This window comes from Lampris incognitus, chromosome 9 (assembly GCF_029633865.1).
Source record: "Lampris incognitus isolate fLamInc1 chromosome 9, fLamInc1.hap2, whole genome shotgun sequence".
NCBI lineage: Eukaryota > Metazoa > Chordata > Actinopteri > Lampriformes > Lampridae > Lampris > Lampris incognitus.
Window position 1 is genome coordinate 58,286,713 of NC_079219.1, and position 21,366 is coordinate 58,308,078.

The window sequence follows — 21,366 nt, forward strand, 5'->3', positions numbered from 1 at the left end:
TACACGCCGTCTTTATTAAATGTCATCATGCGCTTCAGGGAACACCTTCGAGAAATGACCGCAGTTTCCTGTGCATGGTCATTATACAGTCAAGGCGTGTTGCGTCAAATGCACAATAAATACATTGTGCCACATTTAGAATACACAACTAACGCACCGACGGAGAGAAGTGCTCTAAATTTGTTCCTACATTTACAAATATGTAAAACAGTTGTGAAAATTAGAAAAAAAAAGATACAGGACTCGCCGTGAAACATTGACAGTGAAATGTGTAAACTTGATTTTGAGTAAACTGTTAAGTGTATTTGTTTTTTCCTCATTAGTTTACTGAGTTTTCCTTCAATGTCACAGACAAGAAGGACTGAGTATACAACATCCGCCGGAAGTCAACGCGAGGATACAACATCCGCCGGAAGTCCACGCGAGGATATAACATCCGCCAGAAGTCCGTGTGGCGACGAGGAAAGCAGTCTGTAAAACAGTTTAAACTCGATGTCTGCCAGTAGACCACCGCCACAGTCAGGATCACCATCAAGTCTTAAAAAGTAGAAACAAAACCCCGATGACCCATCTACGATACACGGGTCAATTAAAAAAATGTAAAAAAAAAAAAAACCGCTAGTTTCTTTGGTCAGTTAGCTGTATCTTCACAGAAACCCTTTTCAAAGAGAATCCAGAGCACAAATTGGTTTCCCAACACACACCTATCAGCACCCGTCCTCATTCAAACCTAGTGACGTTTGTTTTTACACTACGCTGACGACACCCATTTGAAACCTGCCACCTTCATTACGACAGACGCTACGGTACAGAGTGTAGCCTTATTCACAGTATGACAATATGTCACATACATCATTCACACATCTAAAAAAAGCTGCTCCCCCAAGACACTAAGGTACCGCCATCCATCCATCCATCCATCCATCCATCCATTATCCGAACCGCTTATCCTGCTCTCAGGGTCGCGGGGATGCTGGAGCCTATCCCAGCAGTCATTGGGCGGCAGGCGGGGAGACACCCTGGACAGACTGCCGGGCGATCACACAGGGCCCACACACACACACACACACACACACACACACACCCATTCGTACCTAGGGACAATGTAGTACTGTCGATTCACCTGACCTACATGTCTTTGGACTGTAGGAGGAAACCGGAGCACCCGGAGGAAACCCACACAGACACGGGGAGAACATGCAAACTCCACACAGAGGACGACCCCCAAGGTTGGACTACCCCGGGGCTCCAACCCAGGACTAAGGTACCTTCATATCAGAAATTGGCCAACAGCTAAGGTCCAAGAAAACTAAGTACATACACAATATCTGTTATGACAAAATCGCTTCTTCTTTTTTCCTTCAGTGAAAAGTGTCAGGTTGAGTGAGGAGGAAGGCTTGAGTTTCATCCCGGAGCGGTGCTACATGCGCTGCGTCCGGTGCAGGGCAGAAACAGTGCAAAGTCAGGGCACCTGAGGGGGGGCGTTTGCTTTGTCCTCGCATCCCCTTCAGGATCTTCAGCCGCTGTCTGATGCTGAATCATTTCTCAGTTTGTTGCAGGAAGTCTCCTAAGCTCCTACGTGGGTGTCCGTGTGTGGGGCAGTCTTTTAGTGACAAGGGTCGAATGGGTATTTTGTGACACCGCCGTGGAGCTCCACTTCCGTCTCAGACCAGGTGACGACATCGCCACTAAGATGGCTGCCACAGGAGGCCAGGCTGTAGATGTCGCTGGCGGCGAGGACGTGCGACCACATTTGAAGGTCCGAGATCTCCCCGACGAAAGACTGAGTGGCGTCAAAGCGACCACCCAGGGTGTCCTGTGCAAGAGACGGGTAAAATCAGCAAAACGAGTCCGCATTTTACATTGTTCATGTACTGGCAACTTGTAAGGGGAGGCATTAGAAAAGCTAGAGGTCAAGGGGCGGGGGGGATAAGAAGCAAGGTTTGACCTCTGTGGTTTTGGTCACAAGGATGTTACAGTACTTAAAGCTGCTAAGAGGAGTTTTCACCACTTATTGCTCAGCCTCGGTTTCATTTTGATGCCTTTATATGACCCGACATAAGCAAATGAGACCGTCAGCGATTAAATTAGATATTGCCGATCTTGTGTCCGTGTTGGATCCCCTACAAAATCTGACGAAAGGACTTATGGCACACAGACGGGACACATAGCCACATTTAGAGATGTTACCTCGTTGCTGTATATCTCACCAACACCTCCATCCATCCATCCATTATCTGAAGCACTTGCTCTCAGGGTTACAGGGATGCTGGAGCCTATCCCAGCAGTCATTGGGCGGCCGGCCGGGAGACACCCTGAACAGGCCGCCAGGCCATCACACAGGGCCGATACACACACACACACACACACACACAGTTCATACCTAGGGGCAATTTAGCATGGCCGATTCACCTGACCTACATGTCTTGGGACTGTGGGAGGAAACCGGAGCACCCGGAGGAAACCCACGTAGACATGGGGAGAACATGCAAACTCCACACAGAGGACGACCCGGGACGACCCCCAAGGTTGGACTACACCGGGGCTCGAACCCAGGACCTTCTCGCTGTGACCGCGCTAACCCCTGCGCCACCATGCCGCCTCACTAACACCTGTTTTTGCAAAACAACACTCTCACTCTGCTCTCCATAACAAATGCACCAGCTACCAGAAGGTGGAGGTAGATCTTTGTGACAAGAGGCAACGCTTATGTGACATGAAGACGTTCGTCTGGTGAAACACTGCAGCTTTTGTCCACAGGTGTGCACAAAAGTTAAAAAAAATTAACTCCTCGGAGCAGCTTTAACACATTTTTTTACTTTCAACGTGCAGCATAAAGATTTCTGTGTGTGTGTGTGTGTGTGTGTGTGTGTGTGTGTGTGTGTGTGTGTGTGTGTGTGTGTGTGTGTTACTATGTGAGTCACGCTGTCTGTTCTTACCTGCTCCTGTCCTAGGATGAAAACCCCTCCAGGTTTGATGGGGTGCCAGGCCGAGAGGTTCTCCCCTGATCCCCTGTGCACTCCGTCTTGGAAGGCCTCCCACTGGCCGTCCCTCGTCGACCATGTCACGCACACGTGGTGCCACTTCCCGTCGCCCAGAGACAGCGGCAGTGTCACGGCCTGCGGAAGAAGACGGCAGAGAGAATGAGGCACTTTACAGTACACATGTTCTGCGAGACTGCATCACATCTCATCAGTGCGGCACGCATTAGCATACAATTTGTTAGCCATCGGTACCCCCCCCCCACACACACACACACACATACATACATGTGGGTGAATGTTAGGCATTAATTGTTAAGCACTTTGGATACTGCTTATAAATGCAGTCCATTTACACACACACAACCCTCCAGCTTGCAGCTAATAACGTTGATAATGGGTCTGTTAGGGGCATCCGGGTAGTGTAGTGGTCTATTCCGTCCCCTACCAACACGGGGATCTCTGGTTCGAATCCCCGTGTTGCCTCCGGCTTGGTCGGGCGTCCCTACAGACACAATTGGCCGTGTCTGCGAGTGGGAAGCTGGATGTCACTATGTGTCTTGGTCGCTGCACTAGCGCCTCCTGTGGTCGGTCAGGGCGCCTGTTCGGGGGAACTGGGGGGAATAGCGTGGTCCTCCCATGCTCTGCATCCCACTGGTGAAACTCCTCACTGTCAGGTGAAAAGAAGCGGCTAGTGACTCCACATGTATCAGAGGAGGCATGTGGTAGTCTGCAGCCCTCCCCGCATTGGCAGAGGGGGTGCAGCAGCGACCGGGGTGGCTCGGAAGAGTGGGGTAATTGGCCGAGTACAATTGGGGAGAAAAGGGGGGGTGAAGGGTCTGTTAGATGTCTGTTGGATGATAATAAGATAAACGATAGATCAATCAATCATGAAAATGAAAATAGTCGTCGGTTGCAGCCCTACTCGGGACCCTCAGTCCCAGTGTCCTCCTCAAGGACACCTCGGCAGGGATCTGTCGTGGCTCCCTTGCCAGGGCGATGGCTTTGCACCGGGATACAAAGAGGCTCAGGGGCCCTCCGACAGCAGGTTCCTACGGTGCCTCCGCCCTCTCCTGTCTTATCAAACAGCTTAATGATGTGGTGCCTTAGGAGTGGAAGCAGCTTAGGCAGCAGGTGGAGGGAGGGTATTAGAGAGCTCAGTGGAGGGATGGGGCGTCACTCACACGGCATACTGTTAGTCACAACTTAAAGCCACGATGCTGAAGGTTGTCGTTTCTTGTTGAACGTGCTGAATGCCTATGGTGATATGTGGTAACTGTATTGGTGTTTGACAGAAATGGGCAGTATTTTCATCAAAAAGTATTTCAAACTCGTATTTTGATTATTTGGAGTGTTTTGTAATTCGTATTTGACCATCCATTCATCCGTTATCCAAGCTGCTTATCCTAAGTAGGGTCGCGGGGATGCTGGAGCCTATCCCAGCAGTCATTGGGCAGCAGGTGGGGAGACACCCTGGACAGGCCGCCAGGCCATCACAGGGCCGACACACATTCACACCTAGGGACAATTCAGTACGGCCGAGTCACCTGACCTCCATGTCTTTGGACTGTGGGAGGAAACCGGAGCCCCCGGAGGAAACCCACACAGACACGGGGAGAACATGCAAACTCCACACAGAGGACGACCCGGGTCGACCCCCAAGGTTGGACTACCCCGGGGCTCGAACCCAGGACCTTCTTGCTGTGAGGCAACCGTGCTAACCACTGCGCCGCCGTGCCGCCCTCGTATTCGACCAGTCTGGAAAACAATGGGGTGTAATTCGTAATAGGTTACTTCTGGGATCAGCATTTTGTATTTGAAAATACTTTTCAGCAGAGGTCAGACACGAGACCAAAGAGGGGCGATCTTTTTTCAAGCTATAGCCTATCCATCAAAGTCACGGCGGTGATGATGAGGATGATACAGAGGTAGTTAGCCGCCAAATCACACATGATGATGTGAGGTGGATGCTGATTTGCGGTGCATTCCCTACAGCGGTGGGGGCATAATGTTGAGGGACTAACTGGAAAAACCCAGTGTACATGTGTTCTTCATCCTGTTTTAATCTGTCATCTACTGCCTCATGTCAGACCCTGCCACGCCCACCGAACGGGAGATAACAGCCCTTACATAATGTAGGCCTACGTTATTTGGAAACCCTTTCACACAATCGGTTATCATCTTCATCTTCGTTCACAACACAAACTGATTTTAAGTTCTCTTCCTCTGCAGAAGTGGTGCTTTGTTTTTGGGTTTTTTTTTTGTGTGTGTAAAATACAAAATACATGTGTTTTAATCAAATACATGTTGTGACACCAGTATTTTTTAGTTTATTTTGGTAAATTGAGCAAAGATGTATTTGTGTTTTGCATCATGTTAGATTATGAAGTATCTTTGCCCATCTCTGGGGTTTGACTGCTCCGAATCCCGGAAATCCGTTTGAAATCGAGTGGAGTCGCCAGTGCTGTTGTGTCAGCATCTTCCCAGCATGCAGCTGTGTCAGTCAGCATCTTCCCAGCATGCAGCTGTGTCAGTCAGCATCTTCCCAACATGCTGCTGTTGTGTCAGCATCTTCCCAACATGCAGCGGTGTCAGTCAGCCTCTTCCCAACATGCTGCTGTGTCAGTCAGCCTCTTCCCAACATGCAGCTCTGTCAGTCAGCATCTTCCCAACATGCAGCTCTGTCAGTCAGCATCTTCCGACCATGCTGCTGTGTCAGTCAGCCTCTTCCCAACATGCAGCTCTGTCAGTCAGCATCTTCCCAACATGCAGCTCTGTCAGTCAGCATCTTCCCAACATGCAGCTGTGTCAGTCAGCCTCTTCCCAACATGCTGCTGTGTCAGTCAGCCTCTTCCCAACATGCTGCTGTTGTGTCAGCATCTTCCCAACATGCTGCTGTTGTGTCAGCATCTTCCCAACATGCTGCTGTTGTGTCAGCCTCTTCCCAACATGCTGCTGTTGTGTCAGCATCTTCCCAGCATGCAGCTGTGTCAGTCAGCCTCTTCCCAACATGCTGCTGTTGTGTCAGCCTCTTCCCAACATGCTGCTGTGTCAGTCAGCCTCTTCCCAACATGCTGTTGTGTCAGTCAGCCTCTTCCCAGCATGCAGCTGTGTCAGTCAGCATCTTCCCAACATGCTGCTGTGTCAGTTAGCCTCTTCCCAACATGCAGCTGTGTCAGTCAGCATCTTCCCAACATGCTGCTGTGTCAGTCAGCATCTTCCCAACATGCAGCTGTGTCAGTTAGCCTCTTCCCAACATACTGCTCTGTCAGTCAGCATCTTCCCAACATGCTGCTGTGTCAGTCAGCATCTTCCTAACATGCTGCTCTGTCAGTCAGCATCTTCCCAACATGCTGCTGTGTCAGTCAGCATCTTCCCAACATGCTGTTGTGTCAGTCAGCATCTTCCCAACATACTGCTCTGTCAGTCAGCCTCTTCCCAACATGCTGCTGTGTCAGTCAGCATCTTCCAAACATGCTGCTGTGTCAGTCAGCATCTTCCCAACATGCTGCTGTGTCAGTTAGCCTCTTCCCAACATACTGCTCTGTCAGTCAGCCTCTTCCCAACATACTGCTCTGTCAGTCAGCCTCTTCCCAACATGCTGCTGTTGTGTCAGCCTCTTCCCAACATGCTGCTGTGTCAGTTAGCCTCTTCCCAACATGCTGCTGTGTCAGTCAGCCTCTTCCCAACATGCTGCTGTGTCAGTCAGCATCTTCCCAACATGCAGCTCTGTCAGTCAGCATCTTCCCCAACCAGCAAATAAAAAAAATCAAACAAAACAGAAACTGTTGAACCGAGCTTTTAGCTGTTGGTGCTGAAAAAGGTCATGTACGGGCTTGGCTTGCCATATTTGCTTGTTGTTGGCGGCACGGTGGCCCAGTGGTTAGCATGGTCGCCTAACAGTAAGAAGGTCCTGGATTCAAACCCCGGGGTTGTCCAACCTTGGGGGTCATCCCGGGTCGCCTTCTGTGTGGCGTTTGCATGTTCTCCCCGTGTCTGCGGTGGGTTTCTCCGGGTGCTCCGGTTTCCCCCACCATCAAAAAGACATGCATGTTAGGGTTAATACTCCTGTCTGTGCCCCTGAGCAAGGCAATGGAAAAAGAACTGGAGTTGGTCCCCGGGTGCTGCACGGCGGCTGGCCACTGCTCCTAGCTACACAGCTAGGATGGGTTAAATACAGAGAGGAGTTTCCCCACGGGGATCACTAAAGCAGCGTTTCCCAACCCAGTCCTCAAGGACCCCCTATCCTGCAGATTTTCATGGTAACCCTGCATAGGTAGCCCTGCTTGTACTTACTCGACCAATATTCTCACAGCACTTAATTATGCAAGGTGTGCAACGTCTGACATAATTCATCGCTGATTGGTTAAATAACTACAAACAGGTACCTATTCAGGGTTGCAAAGAAAATCTGCAGGATAGGTGTTCCTTGAGGACTGGGTTGGGAAACACCGCACTAAAGTATCTCCATCCATCCATCCGTTAGCCGAACTGCTTATCCTGCTCTCAGGGTCGCGGGGATGCTGGAGCCTATCCTAGCAGTCATTGGGCGACAGGCGGGGAGACACCCTGGACAGGCCGCCAGACCATCACACAGGACCGACATACAAACACATTTATACCTAGGGACAATTTAGTACGGCCGATTCACCTGACCTACATGTCTTTGGACTGTGGGAGGAACCCGGAGCACCCGGAGGAAACCCACGTAGACACGGGGAGAACATGCAAACTCCACACAGAGGACGACAGGGATCGAACTAGCGACCTTCCGATTACTAGACGACCCATTCTACCTCCTGAGCCATGCCGCCCCTTGCCGCTATGTTGAAGATGCAGTATGCACCATATCCTTACTTCCTGAAAAGTCCTATTCAACAGTAGCCATTAAAATGGGCAACTTCAGAAGTGTTCGCTATTTGAATAATCTTGGGCTGCAAAAAAAAAAAACCCACCTTATGGAGGTATTTTAACTTGTCTGAAGTCTCATAATGCTTATTTCAAAATATCACTTGTAACATTGTCAACATCTAACACTGGCAGATAATATTGTTCATTTCAAGAAAGTGCATGATTACAAGACTTCCATCCATCCATTATCCAAGCTGCTTGTCCCAATTGGGGTCGCAGGATGCTGGAGCCTATCCCGGCAGTCATTGGGCAGCAGGTGGGGAGACACCCTGGACAGGCCGCCAGGCCATCACAGGGCCGACACACATTCCCACCTAGGGACAATTTAGTACGGCCGAGTCACCTGACCTACATGTCTTTGGACTGTGGGAGGAACCCGGAGCACCCGGAGGAAGCCCACGCAGAAAACGGGGAGAACATGCAAACTCCGCACAGAAGACGACCTGGGATGACCCCTAAGTTTGGACAACCCCGTGGTTTGAACCCAGGACCTTCTTGCTGTGAGGCGACCGTGCTCACCACTGCGCCACCGTGCCGCCCGTTATGAAACTTACGTCAAACAAATATATGCCAGTGGAATAAGAACATTTTAACAGCAATGTCTTGAAGCATTATGCGACTCAAAACAACATCAAATAACTTGGTGCGTTTGTCTTTTTTGCGGTGGTCTTAACATTGACGTTCTGTTTTACGTGTAAACCTTCAGGGTTGTTGACGTGGGCCGGGGTCTCGGCATCTCTGTGGGTTGAGATTTTCTCTCTCACCTTGTCATCTACCAGGAGCTCCATGGGGTTGTTTCCCCATTCGATGAGCACCAGTTCATTGGCCTGTCCAGGCACAGAGTAGGAGAACGGCGTCCCCAGGCCGGGTCCCACGCCTGCCTTGATCCGGAGACACAGGGTCAGGGCGAAGATCTCGTGATGCAGGGTCCTCTTCAGCCGCCCGTACATGTAGTTGGTTCTCATGGGGAAGCCAATCTGGAAGGCATCGGGGCTCTCGAATGTCTTCCTGCTTGAGCCTGTTGAATGGGGAAAGTGCCGTTATTCCTGTTTTGAGGAGGTCATTTACATAGCTCATCATCGTTCATCATCATCTGTGTCTATGACTGTAGGGGTTCACTGTGGACTGCGTACCTGTGAGATGCAACTGGCTCAGCATCGATTCCAGTTTGCTGGAATGGAGCCCTGATCGGGGCCCCGGGTATCCCGTGCGTGGAGTGAGACTGTGACCATCTGCTTCGTTGCTGTCGTCATCGCCATCATCGTGGTGGCTGTCGTCGTGGTTGTCACGGTCACCATCTGCATCATGGGGCTGGTCGTTGTCGTCGTGGCCGTCGTCATGATGGTCGCCGTGGTTCCTGTCATCGTGGTGGCTGGCGTCGTCATGCTCATCAACGGGGTGGTCATCGTGGTCGTTGGGGTGTCTGTCGTGGTGGCGGTCGTGGTCGCCGTCGTCCCGGTGGCTGCTGTCGTCGTCGTCGTGGTGATCTGGGCTGCTGAGGGCAGCGGTGTGATGCTGCAGCTGCTGCTCCAGAGAGCTGATCTTCCTCTGCAGAAGTTCCTTCAGAGAGCTGGAGTAGGTGGTGGACGTGTTCCTCTTCTGCTAAAGGAGGCGGGGAACAAAGCGAGAAAGGCCATACTTAATCGGAGGGAGAAGCAGAATGCGTCTTTTCTTGTTTTGTATCCTTTTATTCAATTTTGCATTCTGCACAAAAACGCTTATTTCCTGTTACTCTTACTCTTGAAGATATGTAGATCCTCTCACATCTCAAATATTAGTTGTCCCCCCCCCCCTTTTTTTCACCCCAATTTTATCCGGCCAATTACCCCACTCTTCCGAGCCGTCCCGGTCGCTGCTCCACTCCCTCTGCCAATCCGAGGAGGGCTGTAGACTACCACATGCCTCCTCCGATACATGTGGAGTCACCAGCCGCTTGTTTTCACCTGACATTGAGGAGTTTCGCCAGGGGGACATAGCACGTAGGAGGATCACGCTATCCCCCCCCCCCGAACAGGCCGACCAGAGAAGCGCTAGTGCAGCGACCTGGACACATACCCACATCCGGCTTCCCACCCGCAGACACGGCCGATTGTGTCTGTAGGGACGCCCGACCAGGCTGGAAGTAACACAGGGATTCGAACTGGCGATCCCCGTGTTGGTAGGCAACAGAGTAGACCGCTACACTACCCGGATGCCCCGGCCAAGTGAAATTTCTCGTAGGTACAAAGTTACTTGTCAGACAATAAAAACTTGATGTTTTTGATCTATTTTACAACATTTTGAAATATTTCCATTTCCTGACCCCTGATCTCTGCTGTCTGGATTCTACAGGGGATGCGGTCTGTGTCTGGTGTCGGAGCAGCTTTGGCCCATGGACACCTTAGCAGCCCTCTGAGCATCGAGTGAGCATGTGCAGGTTTGTCCCTTTTAGGTCTTAGGGGGGCAATTAAAGTGTGCACCAGTTTAAGATCAGATCCCCGTGACAGCCTCACCTACCACAAGCTGTAATTAAGACTGTTGTGCTGTTGAATGCTGTGGGCAGTTAAGCGCACTTTGGGACTCGGACATCTGTCCCATTTTGCCTGCTCCGCTCACATTGAGTTTGCACGTCATCCCGCATCTCCCTTTGTCTGTCTGCCTGTCTCTCTCCAGGTAATCCAGGCTTTGTCCCAGTGCGTGCCCCGATTACCAGCCTGTCAATTAAGATCATGATAATTGACGCTGATCTTAGACCTGTACTGCCCCCCCCCCCCACCGCACGAGACCAGAAATGGTTGGAACTGACGAACGGACAGACATACACAACACCCTGTCCTTAGACCCTCTGTTGGACTGTTGGGCAGCGGTGACAAATAAATGAGCAGGAAGCGAGCTAGACCCACAAGCAAAACAGCAAAATTTGTGCCAAATCCATTTACCCCAACTGAACTCAATCCAGCTAGGTCAGATCGTGACGTTCACCTTTGAGGATCCTGCAGCTGACTAATCCCATCAACCAATCAGAAGCAGAGGGGGCACCAAGCCCAAATGACTCCCCTGCCAACGTAGTAGCTTTATGCGGTTAAGTAGATGGCTGTTCGTTTGACTTTTCGTGCACACTGTACGTACTGATTCGGGATGGGGGTTGATTAAACAGTCCTTTGACCATGCCACAGCAACAAAGAAACCCCTACATGGACACGCCGGAGGTCCCAGGCCTTGCTCTATCGCCGTCGTTTTCTCAGTTTACAGCTATCCGAGTATCTTATCATTGTTCACTACTTCACAAACACTCTTTTTGTGACTTAAACGTTTTAAAAAGTTTGCCCCGCTCTCCGTGCTCACCTGCAGGTTCTCCAGTCTCTCCTTTAGCGCATGCAGCATCCTCTCCATCTGTTCCGGCGATGACGTCACCTCCCCCAGCGGGGCATGTTTATCCTTGCCGTGTTTGTTGTTGCCGAGCCGCCCGTCCGATCGATGCCCCCCCACGGAGGGGTAGTGCGGTGAGTCTGGTATGAGGTTGCCGTTGCTGTGGTGACCCTGCTGGTTGCCATAGGGCCCGTTGTCTCCATAAGTGTGATGGCCGCCCACCCCGCCGTGATGGGGGTGTGAAGCGGTGCCGTGGTGGTCATCGTTGTCGTGTGCCGTCATGCCCCGCCCGAAGCCCTCGCACAGGGTGAGCTTGGCGGTCAGCTCCCTGATCGTCTCCCTCTGGTCTAAGATGGTCTCCTTCTGCTGGACAAGGCTCTCCCTAAGGTGGAGGATAGTGGCTTTGGCCTCTTCCGTCATCCCCCACCAGCCGGTGGGAGGCCCCCCGGGGGTACTGTGATGCCCCTGTCCGCTGGGCCCTGACGTGCCCATGCCCGGTCCTCCAGGAGGAAAGCAGGCGGGGTCTGCATCCATAGGGATAGGGGTGCACACAAAGCGCGGGTGGGCTCCCCAGTCATAGTCATTCCCTGCAGAAGCAGCTGTGGGGCAGAAGAGGAGAGGAAGGATGGAGAAAACAACAGGGATGACGGAGGCGGGCAGGTAGAGAGACTGACAGTTCCTCATGTCTCCTATCTTCAGATAAGCCTGTAACAGCGAGCAGTCTGGCTTCACTTCAAAACGCGTGGCGCCAAAGGGGAAGTAAAGGTCACGTTGGGTTTTATGTTTTCTTTTTTTCTTTTTTTTTTACAGTGGCACCGAAGAGAGAGGTCACAAAGACAACTCTGAAGTAAAATTTCCCCCGGTTTTATACATGCTGTTGTCTTGGACGAGATTCCAGTCGGCTCAGTGAGGCCTCTATGCGTTGAGATAGAAATTGCGGAAGTTATCCATGACGTCTCCTTGGTTCTAGCACCATTGTGCTGTTGAAGAGCAGAAAAATCCTGCAAAATAAAACAGATGTTAGTTAGATCAGGGTGTTTTGGCTGCTGCTTTTCAGAGGGTGGTCATGAATCAAAGGAATCCAGCCATTATCCGAACCGCTTATCCTGCTCAGGGTCGCGGGGATGCTGGAGCCCATCCCAGCAGTCGTTAGGCGGCAGGTGGGGAGACGCCCTGGACAGGCCGCCAGTCCATCACAGGGCCCATACACACTCACACACACACACACACACACATTCACACCTAGGGACAATTTAGTACGGCTGATTCACCTGACCTACATGTGTTTGGACTGTGGGAGGAAACCGGAGCACCCGGAGGAAACCCAGGCAGACACGAGGAGAACATGCAAACTCCACACAGAGGACGACCCGGGACGACCCCCAAGGTTGGACTACCACGGGGTTCAAACCCAGGACCTTCTTGCTGTGACGCGACCGTGCTAACCACTGCGCCACCATGCCACCCTATCTATCAATCGATCTATCTATCTATCTATCTATCTATCTATCTATCTATCTATCTATCTATCTATCTATCTATCTATCTATCTATACACATATATATATATATAGATAGATAAATAGATAGATAGATACAAGATATAGATGTGTGTGCGTGTGCATGCGCTTTTCTGCTGCCATTTTATTTAAACCGCAATTTTCATTGTCTTTACAAAAAGAGGACACTGAAGCGACACACCGACACACTCCAGTTACAAACGTAAGAGTCTTTAGTAGGATCTGATAGTGGATTAACACCAATTTGGCATGATGTCTGTCGCCCCAGTTGGCTGTCTGACCACTAACCTTACCTGGCAGGCGTGCAATAAGGCCACAAGGAACTCCTCTGACCACGCACCAGTCACACGTGTGACGTAAAACTCCTGTTGTAAGTTACATGTGGGCCACCATTTTATTGCTACTTTCCGTCAAAATCACAAAGACGACACCGATATTGCACAACCCATTTTCTGCCAGTTGATCCCCAGTCTACTTCCTGTTTAACGGCAGTGTAATGGAGCTGTGTAAACTACTAGAGTGTAGTCACTAGTGTATTGCATTCCTATGGACGATGCATTAATTGGCTTCTGGGATTAATGTGGGGGATTGCACCGGAGGATGATGACAACGTGCATCTGCATCACACACACAGTAGATGGAACGTACCCTGCAGATACGTAGTCATTCTCTTAAGAGTACTTTTATTTCCTCTTAGTTTGTCGTATTGTTTGATATAGGGATCCGTGAAATGTTAAAATGCAGTGGAATTGCCCTGTTATAGGGGCAGCTCCGCTTCGGTGGTGCCATGTTTGAAAACGTATACTAAGTAGTCATGTCACACTCTGACTACCTACGGTAGTGTTTGATTCCACGGTTAGAAGTGGTGATTTAAAATGGTGGGCACGTGATGCGACAGCTGAAGCCCAGTCACCACCTGTCGTTTCCACTGTCCACCCTCTGCAGCGGTGCTTGTGTGTGTGTGTGTGCGTGTGTGTATTTGTACTTATTGGTTTACATGTGCTTAGATGACCTTTTTGCCCAAGCAGATCTGGTTTGAACCACTTAAATTCCATACTTGATTCACCGTGATTGGTCAGTTCTTGGAAAACTGGCATGAAACAGATCAGTGACGCCCCGGTCAGGTAGAATTCTGTGTCCAGTTTGTCATCAGACTTCAAAAGTCATTATTGACTTGCAGAATGTTGTTTTTTTTTTTGCCTAAATTCATTTTTGCAAAATGAAAAGCATGTTGGAGACATCCCACCCACTCTTTAATGTTTTCCTATCGTCAGATCATCAGAATCTGTGCAAACCTCGTATTTTCTGTCAATGCCCTGCACTCACCTATATTCTTTCTGGTCCCTAATGAGCTGTGTGATTCATGGGGCTTAAAGGAGAGACAGATGGCCCGAAGCGCAGGACTATGTCACACCCAATCTCCTCTGTTTAGTCTATTATCCTGCAAAGTTCATGCAATTAACCTAAGTGCAAACACTCGCCACTCAAACTTTGTTGGTGCTATGGGGCATCCTTAACCTTGTGTGTGTATGTGTGTGTGTGTGTGTCTGTGGGTAATCCATGAGTCCGTGTTTAGAAATACTGGGTTTCTGCTCTGACAGCACCATATGGTCAAAGTGGGGGTGTTAAAGAAGTGTAGTTAACCCCAAATTAAAAGCTGATCACAAGTTAGCTGCGAGATTTAATTAAAAAACAAAACTACAGGCCCCAGCCAAATAAAGTATCAACTATAAACAAAAATGAACAAAATCTATAAATACTCATTATATTATGATTAAATTAATCTTTCTACGTCACGTAACATCAGAATCTCTGGAAATTATGGTTGTTTTCAGAACGTTTTGAGATGGCAGTTGAGCATAAGTGCGTATAATTCATCCATGTAAGTTGTAGGCAGTAGCATTTTGTTGTCACATCTGTGCTTCTCACCTCAGGTTCAGTGTAAGTGCCTCTCATCTCAACTTATCTTGAAAATGTTTCTGATTTCTAACCTCTAACCAGAAGTGCCATGTGACTAAAACCTTTGTGCTGCCAAAGTAATGAAGAATTCTCAGCAATTCTCTTGACTGTTGCTCTTTGCATCTGACGCATAGAGGAACAGTTCAATTTGTTGTTGAAGAAAAACCTCTCGACCATAGAAGTCAACCAGAAGCGCGGCTCTGGTCTGCGACACTATGGCACGACGACTATAGACTCCAACTGGGACAACATAGATCTGATAATCTTCTTCTTTCAGCTCGTTCCCTGTTTTTCAGGGGTCACCACAGCGGATTGTACAGTTTTCATCAGTACCCTGTGAGGGCACAGCACCAACGGCGGCTGTTGTTAACCCAGGCCTCAGCCCATCCCGTATGGAGCCTTGTAGGTAGACATAGATCTGATAATAACCGTGTGAATTCAGACATGTGCCTCATCCACCCGTACATGCTGTCACAGGACAACATGGGTACGTTACAGCCAAGTATCACCCACGTATGAACAACAGTGTGCTAAAATATGCATTTGCTGTCTTGAATATGTCTACGTTGTTCTTTAGCTGCTGAAGTTGACTGAACATAAATAACAAAGTGGTTTGGATTCGTACCTGGATGTCTCGCCGAGTGACGCTCCTACAGCCGCACTGTGAACCAGCGGTGAGTCCTCCCGCCTCAGCACTGGTCAGCTTGAGAGTGATTTACTGCAGGGGAGTGATTTAGCTCAACCCCATACATCCCTCCTCCTCCTCCTCCTCCCCCCCTCTCCTCCTTGCTGCTCCTCCCTCCACCTTTTCCCTTGGATGACCGCTCCTCTTTTCCAGGCAGGGTGTCTGGGGTCTTATTTTTTTGGCAGTTTACCAAGTTGTCTGGTGGCTGATAATGTCACACCTGTCTTCCTAAACATTGCCCCCCCCCCCACACACACACACACATACACTGCCACCCACACACACACACACACACGGGGCAAACTTGGAGGCACCAGAGATGGAGTTTAATTTCCAACATTTTCAGCTTGTGATGCCAAAACTGAATTATTGTATTCAGATATTGAATTGAGGTTTCTCTTCCTATATATTCTCCCTGTTACAGGGTTTTTAGGGCGTTGTTCCTTACCTGATGCGAGGGTCTAAGGACAGGATGTTGTGTTGCTGCAAAAGCCCCTTGAGGCACATTTGTCATTTGTGATATCGGGCTATACAAATAAAATTGACTTGAATTTGACGAGGATAGCATTCAGTTTAAAAACCATTAAATTCAATCTTAAATTGTAAAATATTGCATAGTTACAGTTCTGGTTTGCCTTTTTTTTTCTTTTGGAACACAATCATTCATGTGGGGCATGGTGGTCTTCCGGGTGCTCCGGTTTCCTCCCACAGTCCAAAGACATGTAGGTCAGGTGAATCAGCCATACTAAGTTGTCCCTAGGTGTGAATGTGTGTGTGTGTGTGTGTGGGGGGGGGTGGCCTGTCGGCCTGTCCAGGGTGTCTCCCCGCCTGCCGCCCAGTGACTGCTGGGATTGGCTCCAGCATCCCACGACCCCGATTGGGATAAGCGGCTTGGATAATGGATGGATGAATCATTCAGGTGCAGCATCTACAAATTCATATTACTGAAAATCAAATTCAGCATCTGGTGCTAGTTTCAGTTTCTGCCCATGACATACACCGGCCCTGGGCTCACCTACATCTCCGCAGAGAACGGAGGGGGTATAATTAGCCTGATTAATTTCACGTCTCTCCCAATCTGTCAGCCAGGCAGACGGGAGGTGGCGGTGTGTGGCAGATTGCTGCTCATTGGAGGTCAAAGGGGGAAAAAAAATATCACATAATTACACCCAAACAGCGGAGCCGACCCAGACAGGCTGTTGATCACAGGGGCCGACGCCGGCGCTAATGCCTGTTAACTATAGTCCCGGCTTGCAGACACATTAGCATATGCTCCATGTCTGCTATTTCTGGTCAAGTGTTTACAGCAGGCCTCCGAACAAGGCCAGGTCATTTATATGGCACAGTTGGGGGTGGGGGGGGGGGGTCACCTACTTTTGCCAGTAAGAAACACGTAATTACAATAAGTTATGATAGCTTAAAGGAGTAATGGGAAACGACTTGTTGGTTGACATCATTTGTACCACTTAAGTCTTTATTCACCACCGCCGCCTCTGGGTCAGATTAAAAGAGGTGAACTCCCCGCTGGGAACCGGGGTCAAAGTCGCGGCCACGGCTCTGAGATTGGCGGTCCATCTGTCCCCATCCATTTAATTACAACCCGAATCAGAGGAGGCAACTGTCACGGGGTTGTGCTTGTTATAAACACTGAGCATTTGGTTTGAAACGACATCTGGAGAGATGACGTCTCGGTGAACGTGACCGCACGAACTTTACTGTACAGGCTGAAATCAACCCCGGTCTTTAGGCTTGGTCGGACGTCCCTCGGATGTGGGTATGTGTCCTGCACTAGCGCTGGTCGCTGCACTAGCGCCTCCTCTGTTCGGGGAAAGGGGGAGGGGGGGATAGCGTGATCTTCCCACGCGCTACGCCCCCTGGTGAAACTCCTCACTGTCCGGTGAAAAGAAGCGGCTGGCGACTCCACATGTATGGGAGGAGGCATGTGGTAGTCTGCAGCCCTCCCCGGATCGGCAGAGGAGATGGAGCAGCGGCCGGGCCGGCTCGGCAGAGTGGGGTAATTGGCCGGGTACAATTGGGGAGAAAAGGGGGGGGGGGTCCCCCAAAAAACACACCCCGTGTGTGTGTGTGGGGGGGGTCCCCTGTTATTTATTTGATAGAATATCGGCCTGTGAATCCTCTGACCACAAAACTCACTTCTATGCAGATGACATTGTGCTGATATAAAGCCAATCTGTACCGCTGAGCGGAGGAACTCGGGACGTCGTGCCGTACTAGGTGGAGGCAGACGGCTGCTGTTTTACCATTTGACCGTTTCCGGTTCTTCTTGCTGAGGCTCAGCGGTGCACAAACTATGCCACCGCAGCCGGTATCAGGTTATAATCATATCACACCTCATCAGATTAGCAGAGTGGAAACAACCTGGTCAGCTTATCTACGCATGGCCTACTCTGCTCGCCCGGTACAGACGGCCACACACCGCAGTGCCGTACCGGTGTTACACCCGTATGCACATACAACAACAAATATGACTTCTAAATACGCACTTCTAGACCTGCACAGTCCACTTTATTCTTGTTATAAGATATGCAGAACAAGCTAGAAATAGAGCACTGCTATTCCAGCCTTTACGAAGGGAAGGATAGTGAGCTGTACCGTCGCCACACACAGCCCTTATTATTCATTTTGCAGTGATTTTTCACATTTGTGAATGGGAGAAAATTGTCTGCCACAAGTAAGGTCCTGTGCATTAGTTTAAATCTATATTCATGTTTCTCATTACATAGGCCAGCATGTTGAAAGCTAAAGAATTGTCTCACTTGCCTGTTATGTTGTTTTACCTCTTTGTCCACGGTGTCTGTCCAGCCCCAGTGCCTGAAGCAGGGGAAAATGAGCAGCCGGTGGAGCACCATTCTTCCAAAAGATAGTCCCTCATTTGGTGTTTTGATGATGGAGGTGGAGAGCCCTGTCTAGCACGTCGGTCCAAAATCTCCCATAGGTGTTCAACTGGGTTGAGATGTGGTGACTGTGAAGGCCGCAGCATGTGATTCACCTCATTTTCGTCCTCATCAAACCATTCAGTGACCCCTCGTGCCCTGTGGATGGGGGCATTGTCATCCTGGAAGAGACCCCTTCCCATCAGGATAGAGATGTCTCATCCTAGGATAAAGGTGGCCACTCAGAATAACTTTGTATTGATCTGCAGTGACCTTTCCCTCTAAGGGGACAAGTGGACCCGAACCATGCCAGGAAAATGTCCCCCACAGTATAACAGAGACCCCGGACCCCCTCACTGTTCGGGTCTAGCATTCAGATTTTTCCTTTCATTTGTCACCCGTCTGTATATGTACTATATGCATACACACATACACATAAACGTCTACACTCTTGTTTGCCTACAGCACAACACGTGCTCTTATTTCAATTAAAGATTAAATTGAAATACAAGTTCAACAGTTGTCAAGATGAAAATCAAACCAGTAAGTCAGTTTGTAGGATAACTGATGTGAGCTCAATGCCGTACTTGTTCATTCATGACTTTATAATGCTATAATGACTAAACATGCACAGCTCAGCTTGTTGTTGCAGGGATGAATGTGCGAGAGAATGCCGTGAGGCATCATTTCCTGGGCGGGACCTTCTTCTGAGACGCTGTGTGTTTGTCCAGGACGTCTCTGGACACCGTCCAAGGAGTCACTTGGACGGACTTTGACGTAGGATGGCTTGACCCACTGACCCATATTTAGATCTGAGTCTTCTTCCTGTTCTGACAAAGACATCTGCTTTTCTAGAGAGTCCAATGAAGTGAGGAGTGTGAAACCAAAGACAGACAGATAGATAGATAGCTAGATAGACAGACAGACAGACAGATACATACATACATACATACATACATACATACATACATACATACATACATACATACATACATACATACATACGTATATCTATCTATCTGTCTATATCTATAGATAGATAGACATAGAGAGATATGTATATCTATATAAATTATGTAGATAGATAGATATGTATATATATATATTATATAGACAGACAGACAGACAGACAGATAGATAGATAGACAGACAGACAGACCAAGTGGGACAAAGTGAGACGGAGTGAGATGAGAATTTCTAGGGTCTGTTAATCCCCTGATCCTGTGTGGTCTGCGTCAGAGAGACCCTTGGGAAATGAGCGGTCAAACCGTTTTACGGCTCAGGTCCAAGGACGGGATAACCTTCATACCTTATAATATTTCCTATTGGACCTTCTAATATTTCCTATTGGACCAAACCAAGACACCCAGAAGCGACATATCTTGTGTTAGGAAACTGAGTGAGGTTAATTGCCTAAGCCCAGGACTGAATATGGGTTTGCAAAGGTTTTATGAAGTCGTAGTACATACTGTGGGGCTTTGATCATTTGGGCCAGAGATCTATGGTCCAGGTAGATGTTTGGTGGTTCAGTAGGTGCTTTAGTTGACCATGGACATCTTCAGTGCAGAGCAGTAATTGTCATTAGCTGTGGCAGTGCATGGCAGTATTGCGTTGATAAGGGAGCTAAAAGATAATATGAGGAGGAAATATATGAGATTTCAGTTTTGCAAGATATTTCACCTGCTGGCCTCGTCCAAAACGAAGACTGGCTGGCAGAGGTCTGTGTGCGCATGCGTAAACGTGCGAGTGTAAATTGCCAGATGAGTTTTGTACTGCTCCACTACATGCTCTCTAGACTCACGATGGCCACTTGTCCTGCGACGCCGCCAATGCAGCCTCATGCGGGCAAGTTTCGGAGCGTTGTCGGCGCTGGAGTATTGTGTCACATTACCGCCATCTACTGGACACATCTTGCATCTGCAACACGAGCGGTTCACGCCAGTGGACCGGGCGCCAGGTGTGAGCGCTACCAGGCTCAGGATAACAAAGCACATGTTGCCATGTGGCTAGATGGGCCCGTCCGAGAGGTAACGACATGGGACTAAAAGGCTGCCATATTTATACCCCTCCTAACCATGCCAAGTAGAGCTGATACAAAACAGGTATTCGCAACATTTTACAGTGTAAATAACAGTTTTAGGGCGGCACGGTGGCGCAGCGGTTAGGTCCTGGGTTCGAGCCCCGGGGTAGTCTAACCTTGGAGGTCGTCCCGGGTCGTCCTCTGTGTGGAGTTTACAAGTTCTCCCCGCGTCTGCGTGGGCCGCCCCCCTCCCCTACAGTCCAAAGTCATGTAGGTCAGGTGAATCGGCCATGCTGAATTATCCCTAGGTGGTGTGTGTGTGTGTGTGTGTGTGTGTGTGTGTGTGTGTGTGTGTGTGCGTGTGTGTGCGTGTGTGTGCGTGTGTCTCGGCCTGTGCAGGGTGTCTCCCCGCCTGCCGCCCAATTACTTCTGGGATAGGCTCCAGCATCTCCGCGACCCTGAGAGCAGGATAATAGGTTTGGATGATGGAATAACAGTTTTATTGCCCCAAAATAACCCAGTATAAACAACAGCACACTACAAATGACCCGGTAAGCCACGCAGCACTCTGCACCGCAGCAATGCCTATGGACGAACAGAGGCACATCACAGCAGATCCCACATTAAAAAGTACACACGTGACATTGACATTTCAGACACACAAGGACGACTGTGTTGGTTAGCGGACGCAGGGGGGGCGTGTGCGTGAGTGCGTGTGATCGGACGTGAAGCGTCCCACTTCCGAGCGTCTGTTTTGTATGTACGGCGTCTCACCTACCCACGCGTCCGGACGCACAACTCGGGACTTTTAAGACGCATGCAGATCACGTGGTCGCCTCCCCGTTTGTGCAGCGCGGATTGCGCGAGCGGCGAGAAACGGTGCGTGCGGGCAGTCGCATACACGCGCGCAGGCGGTCGGACGTCCCCGTGTTTAAATTAAAAAAAGAAAAGTTCGGGTCGTTATTCTGCCCCCCCCCCACCCCACCCCACCACCGCTATTCAGACAGGGGTCCCGCCAGCTCATTGTTATTCTGCCCGAGTGGGAGAG

The 21,366-nt window shown here is 49.7% G+C and overlaps 1 protein-coding gene across 1 annotated transcript; it reads right to left on the reverse strand.

Annotated features, from left to right (window-relative positions):
- Nucleotides 1–1,606: 1,606 nt before the first annotated feature.
- si:dkey-283b15.2 (neuronal pentraxin-2) lies at nt 1,607–11,924 on the reverse strand. The gene is made up of 5 exons (XM_056287050.1): nt 11,217–11,924; nt 9,026–9,494; nt 8,657–8,910; nt 2,940–3,119; nt 1,607–1,816 (listed from the first exon to the last, which is right to left on the reverse strand). The coding sequence occupies exons 1-5, from the start codon at nt 11,922–11,924 to the stop codon at nt 1,607–1,609; spliced, it is 1,821 nt and encodes a 606-aa protein (XP_056143025.1).
- Nucleotides 11,925–21,366: the final 9,442 nt, after the last annotated feature.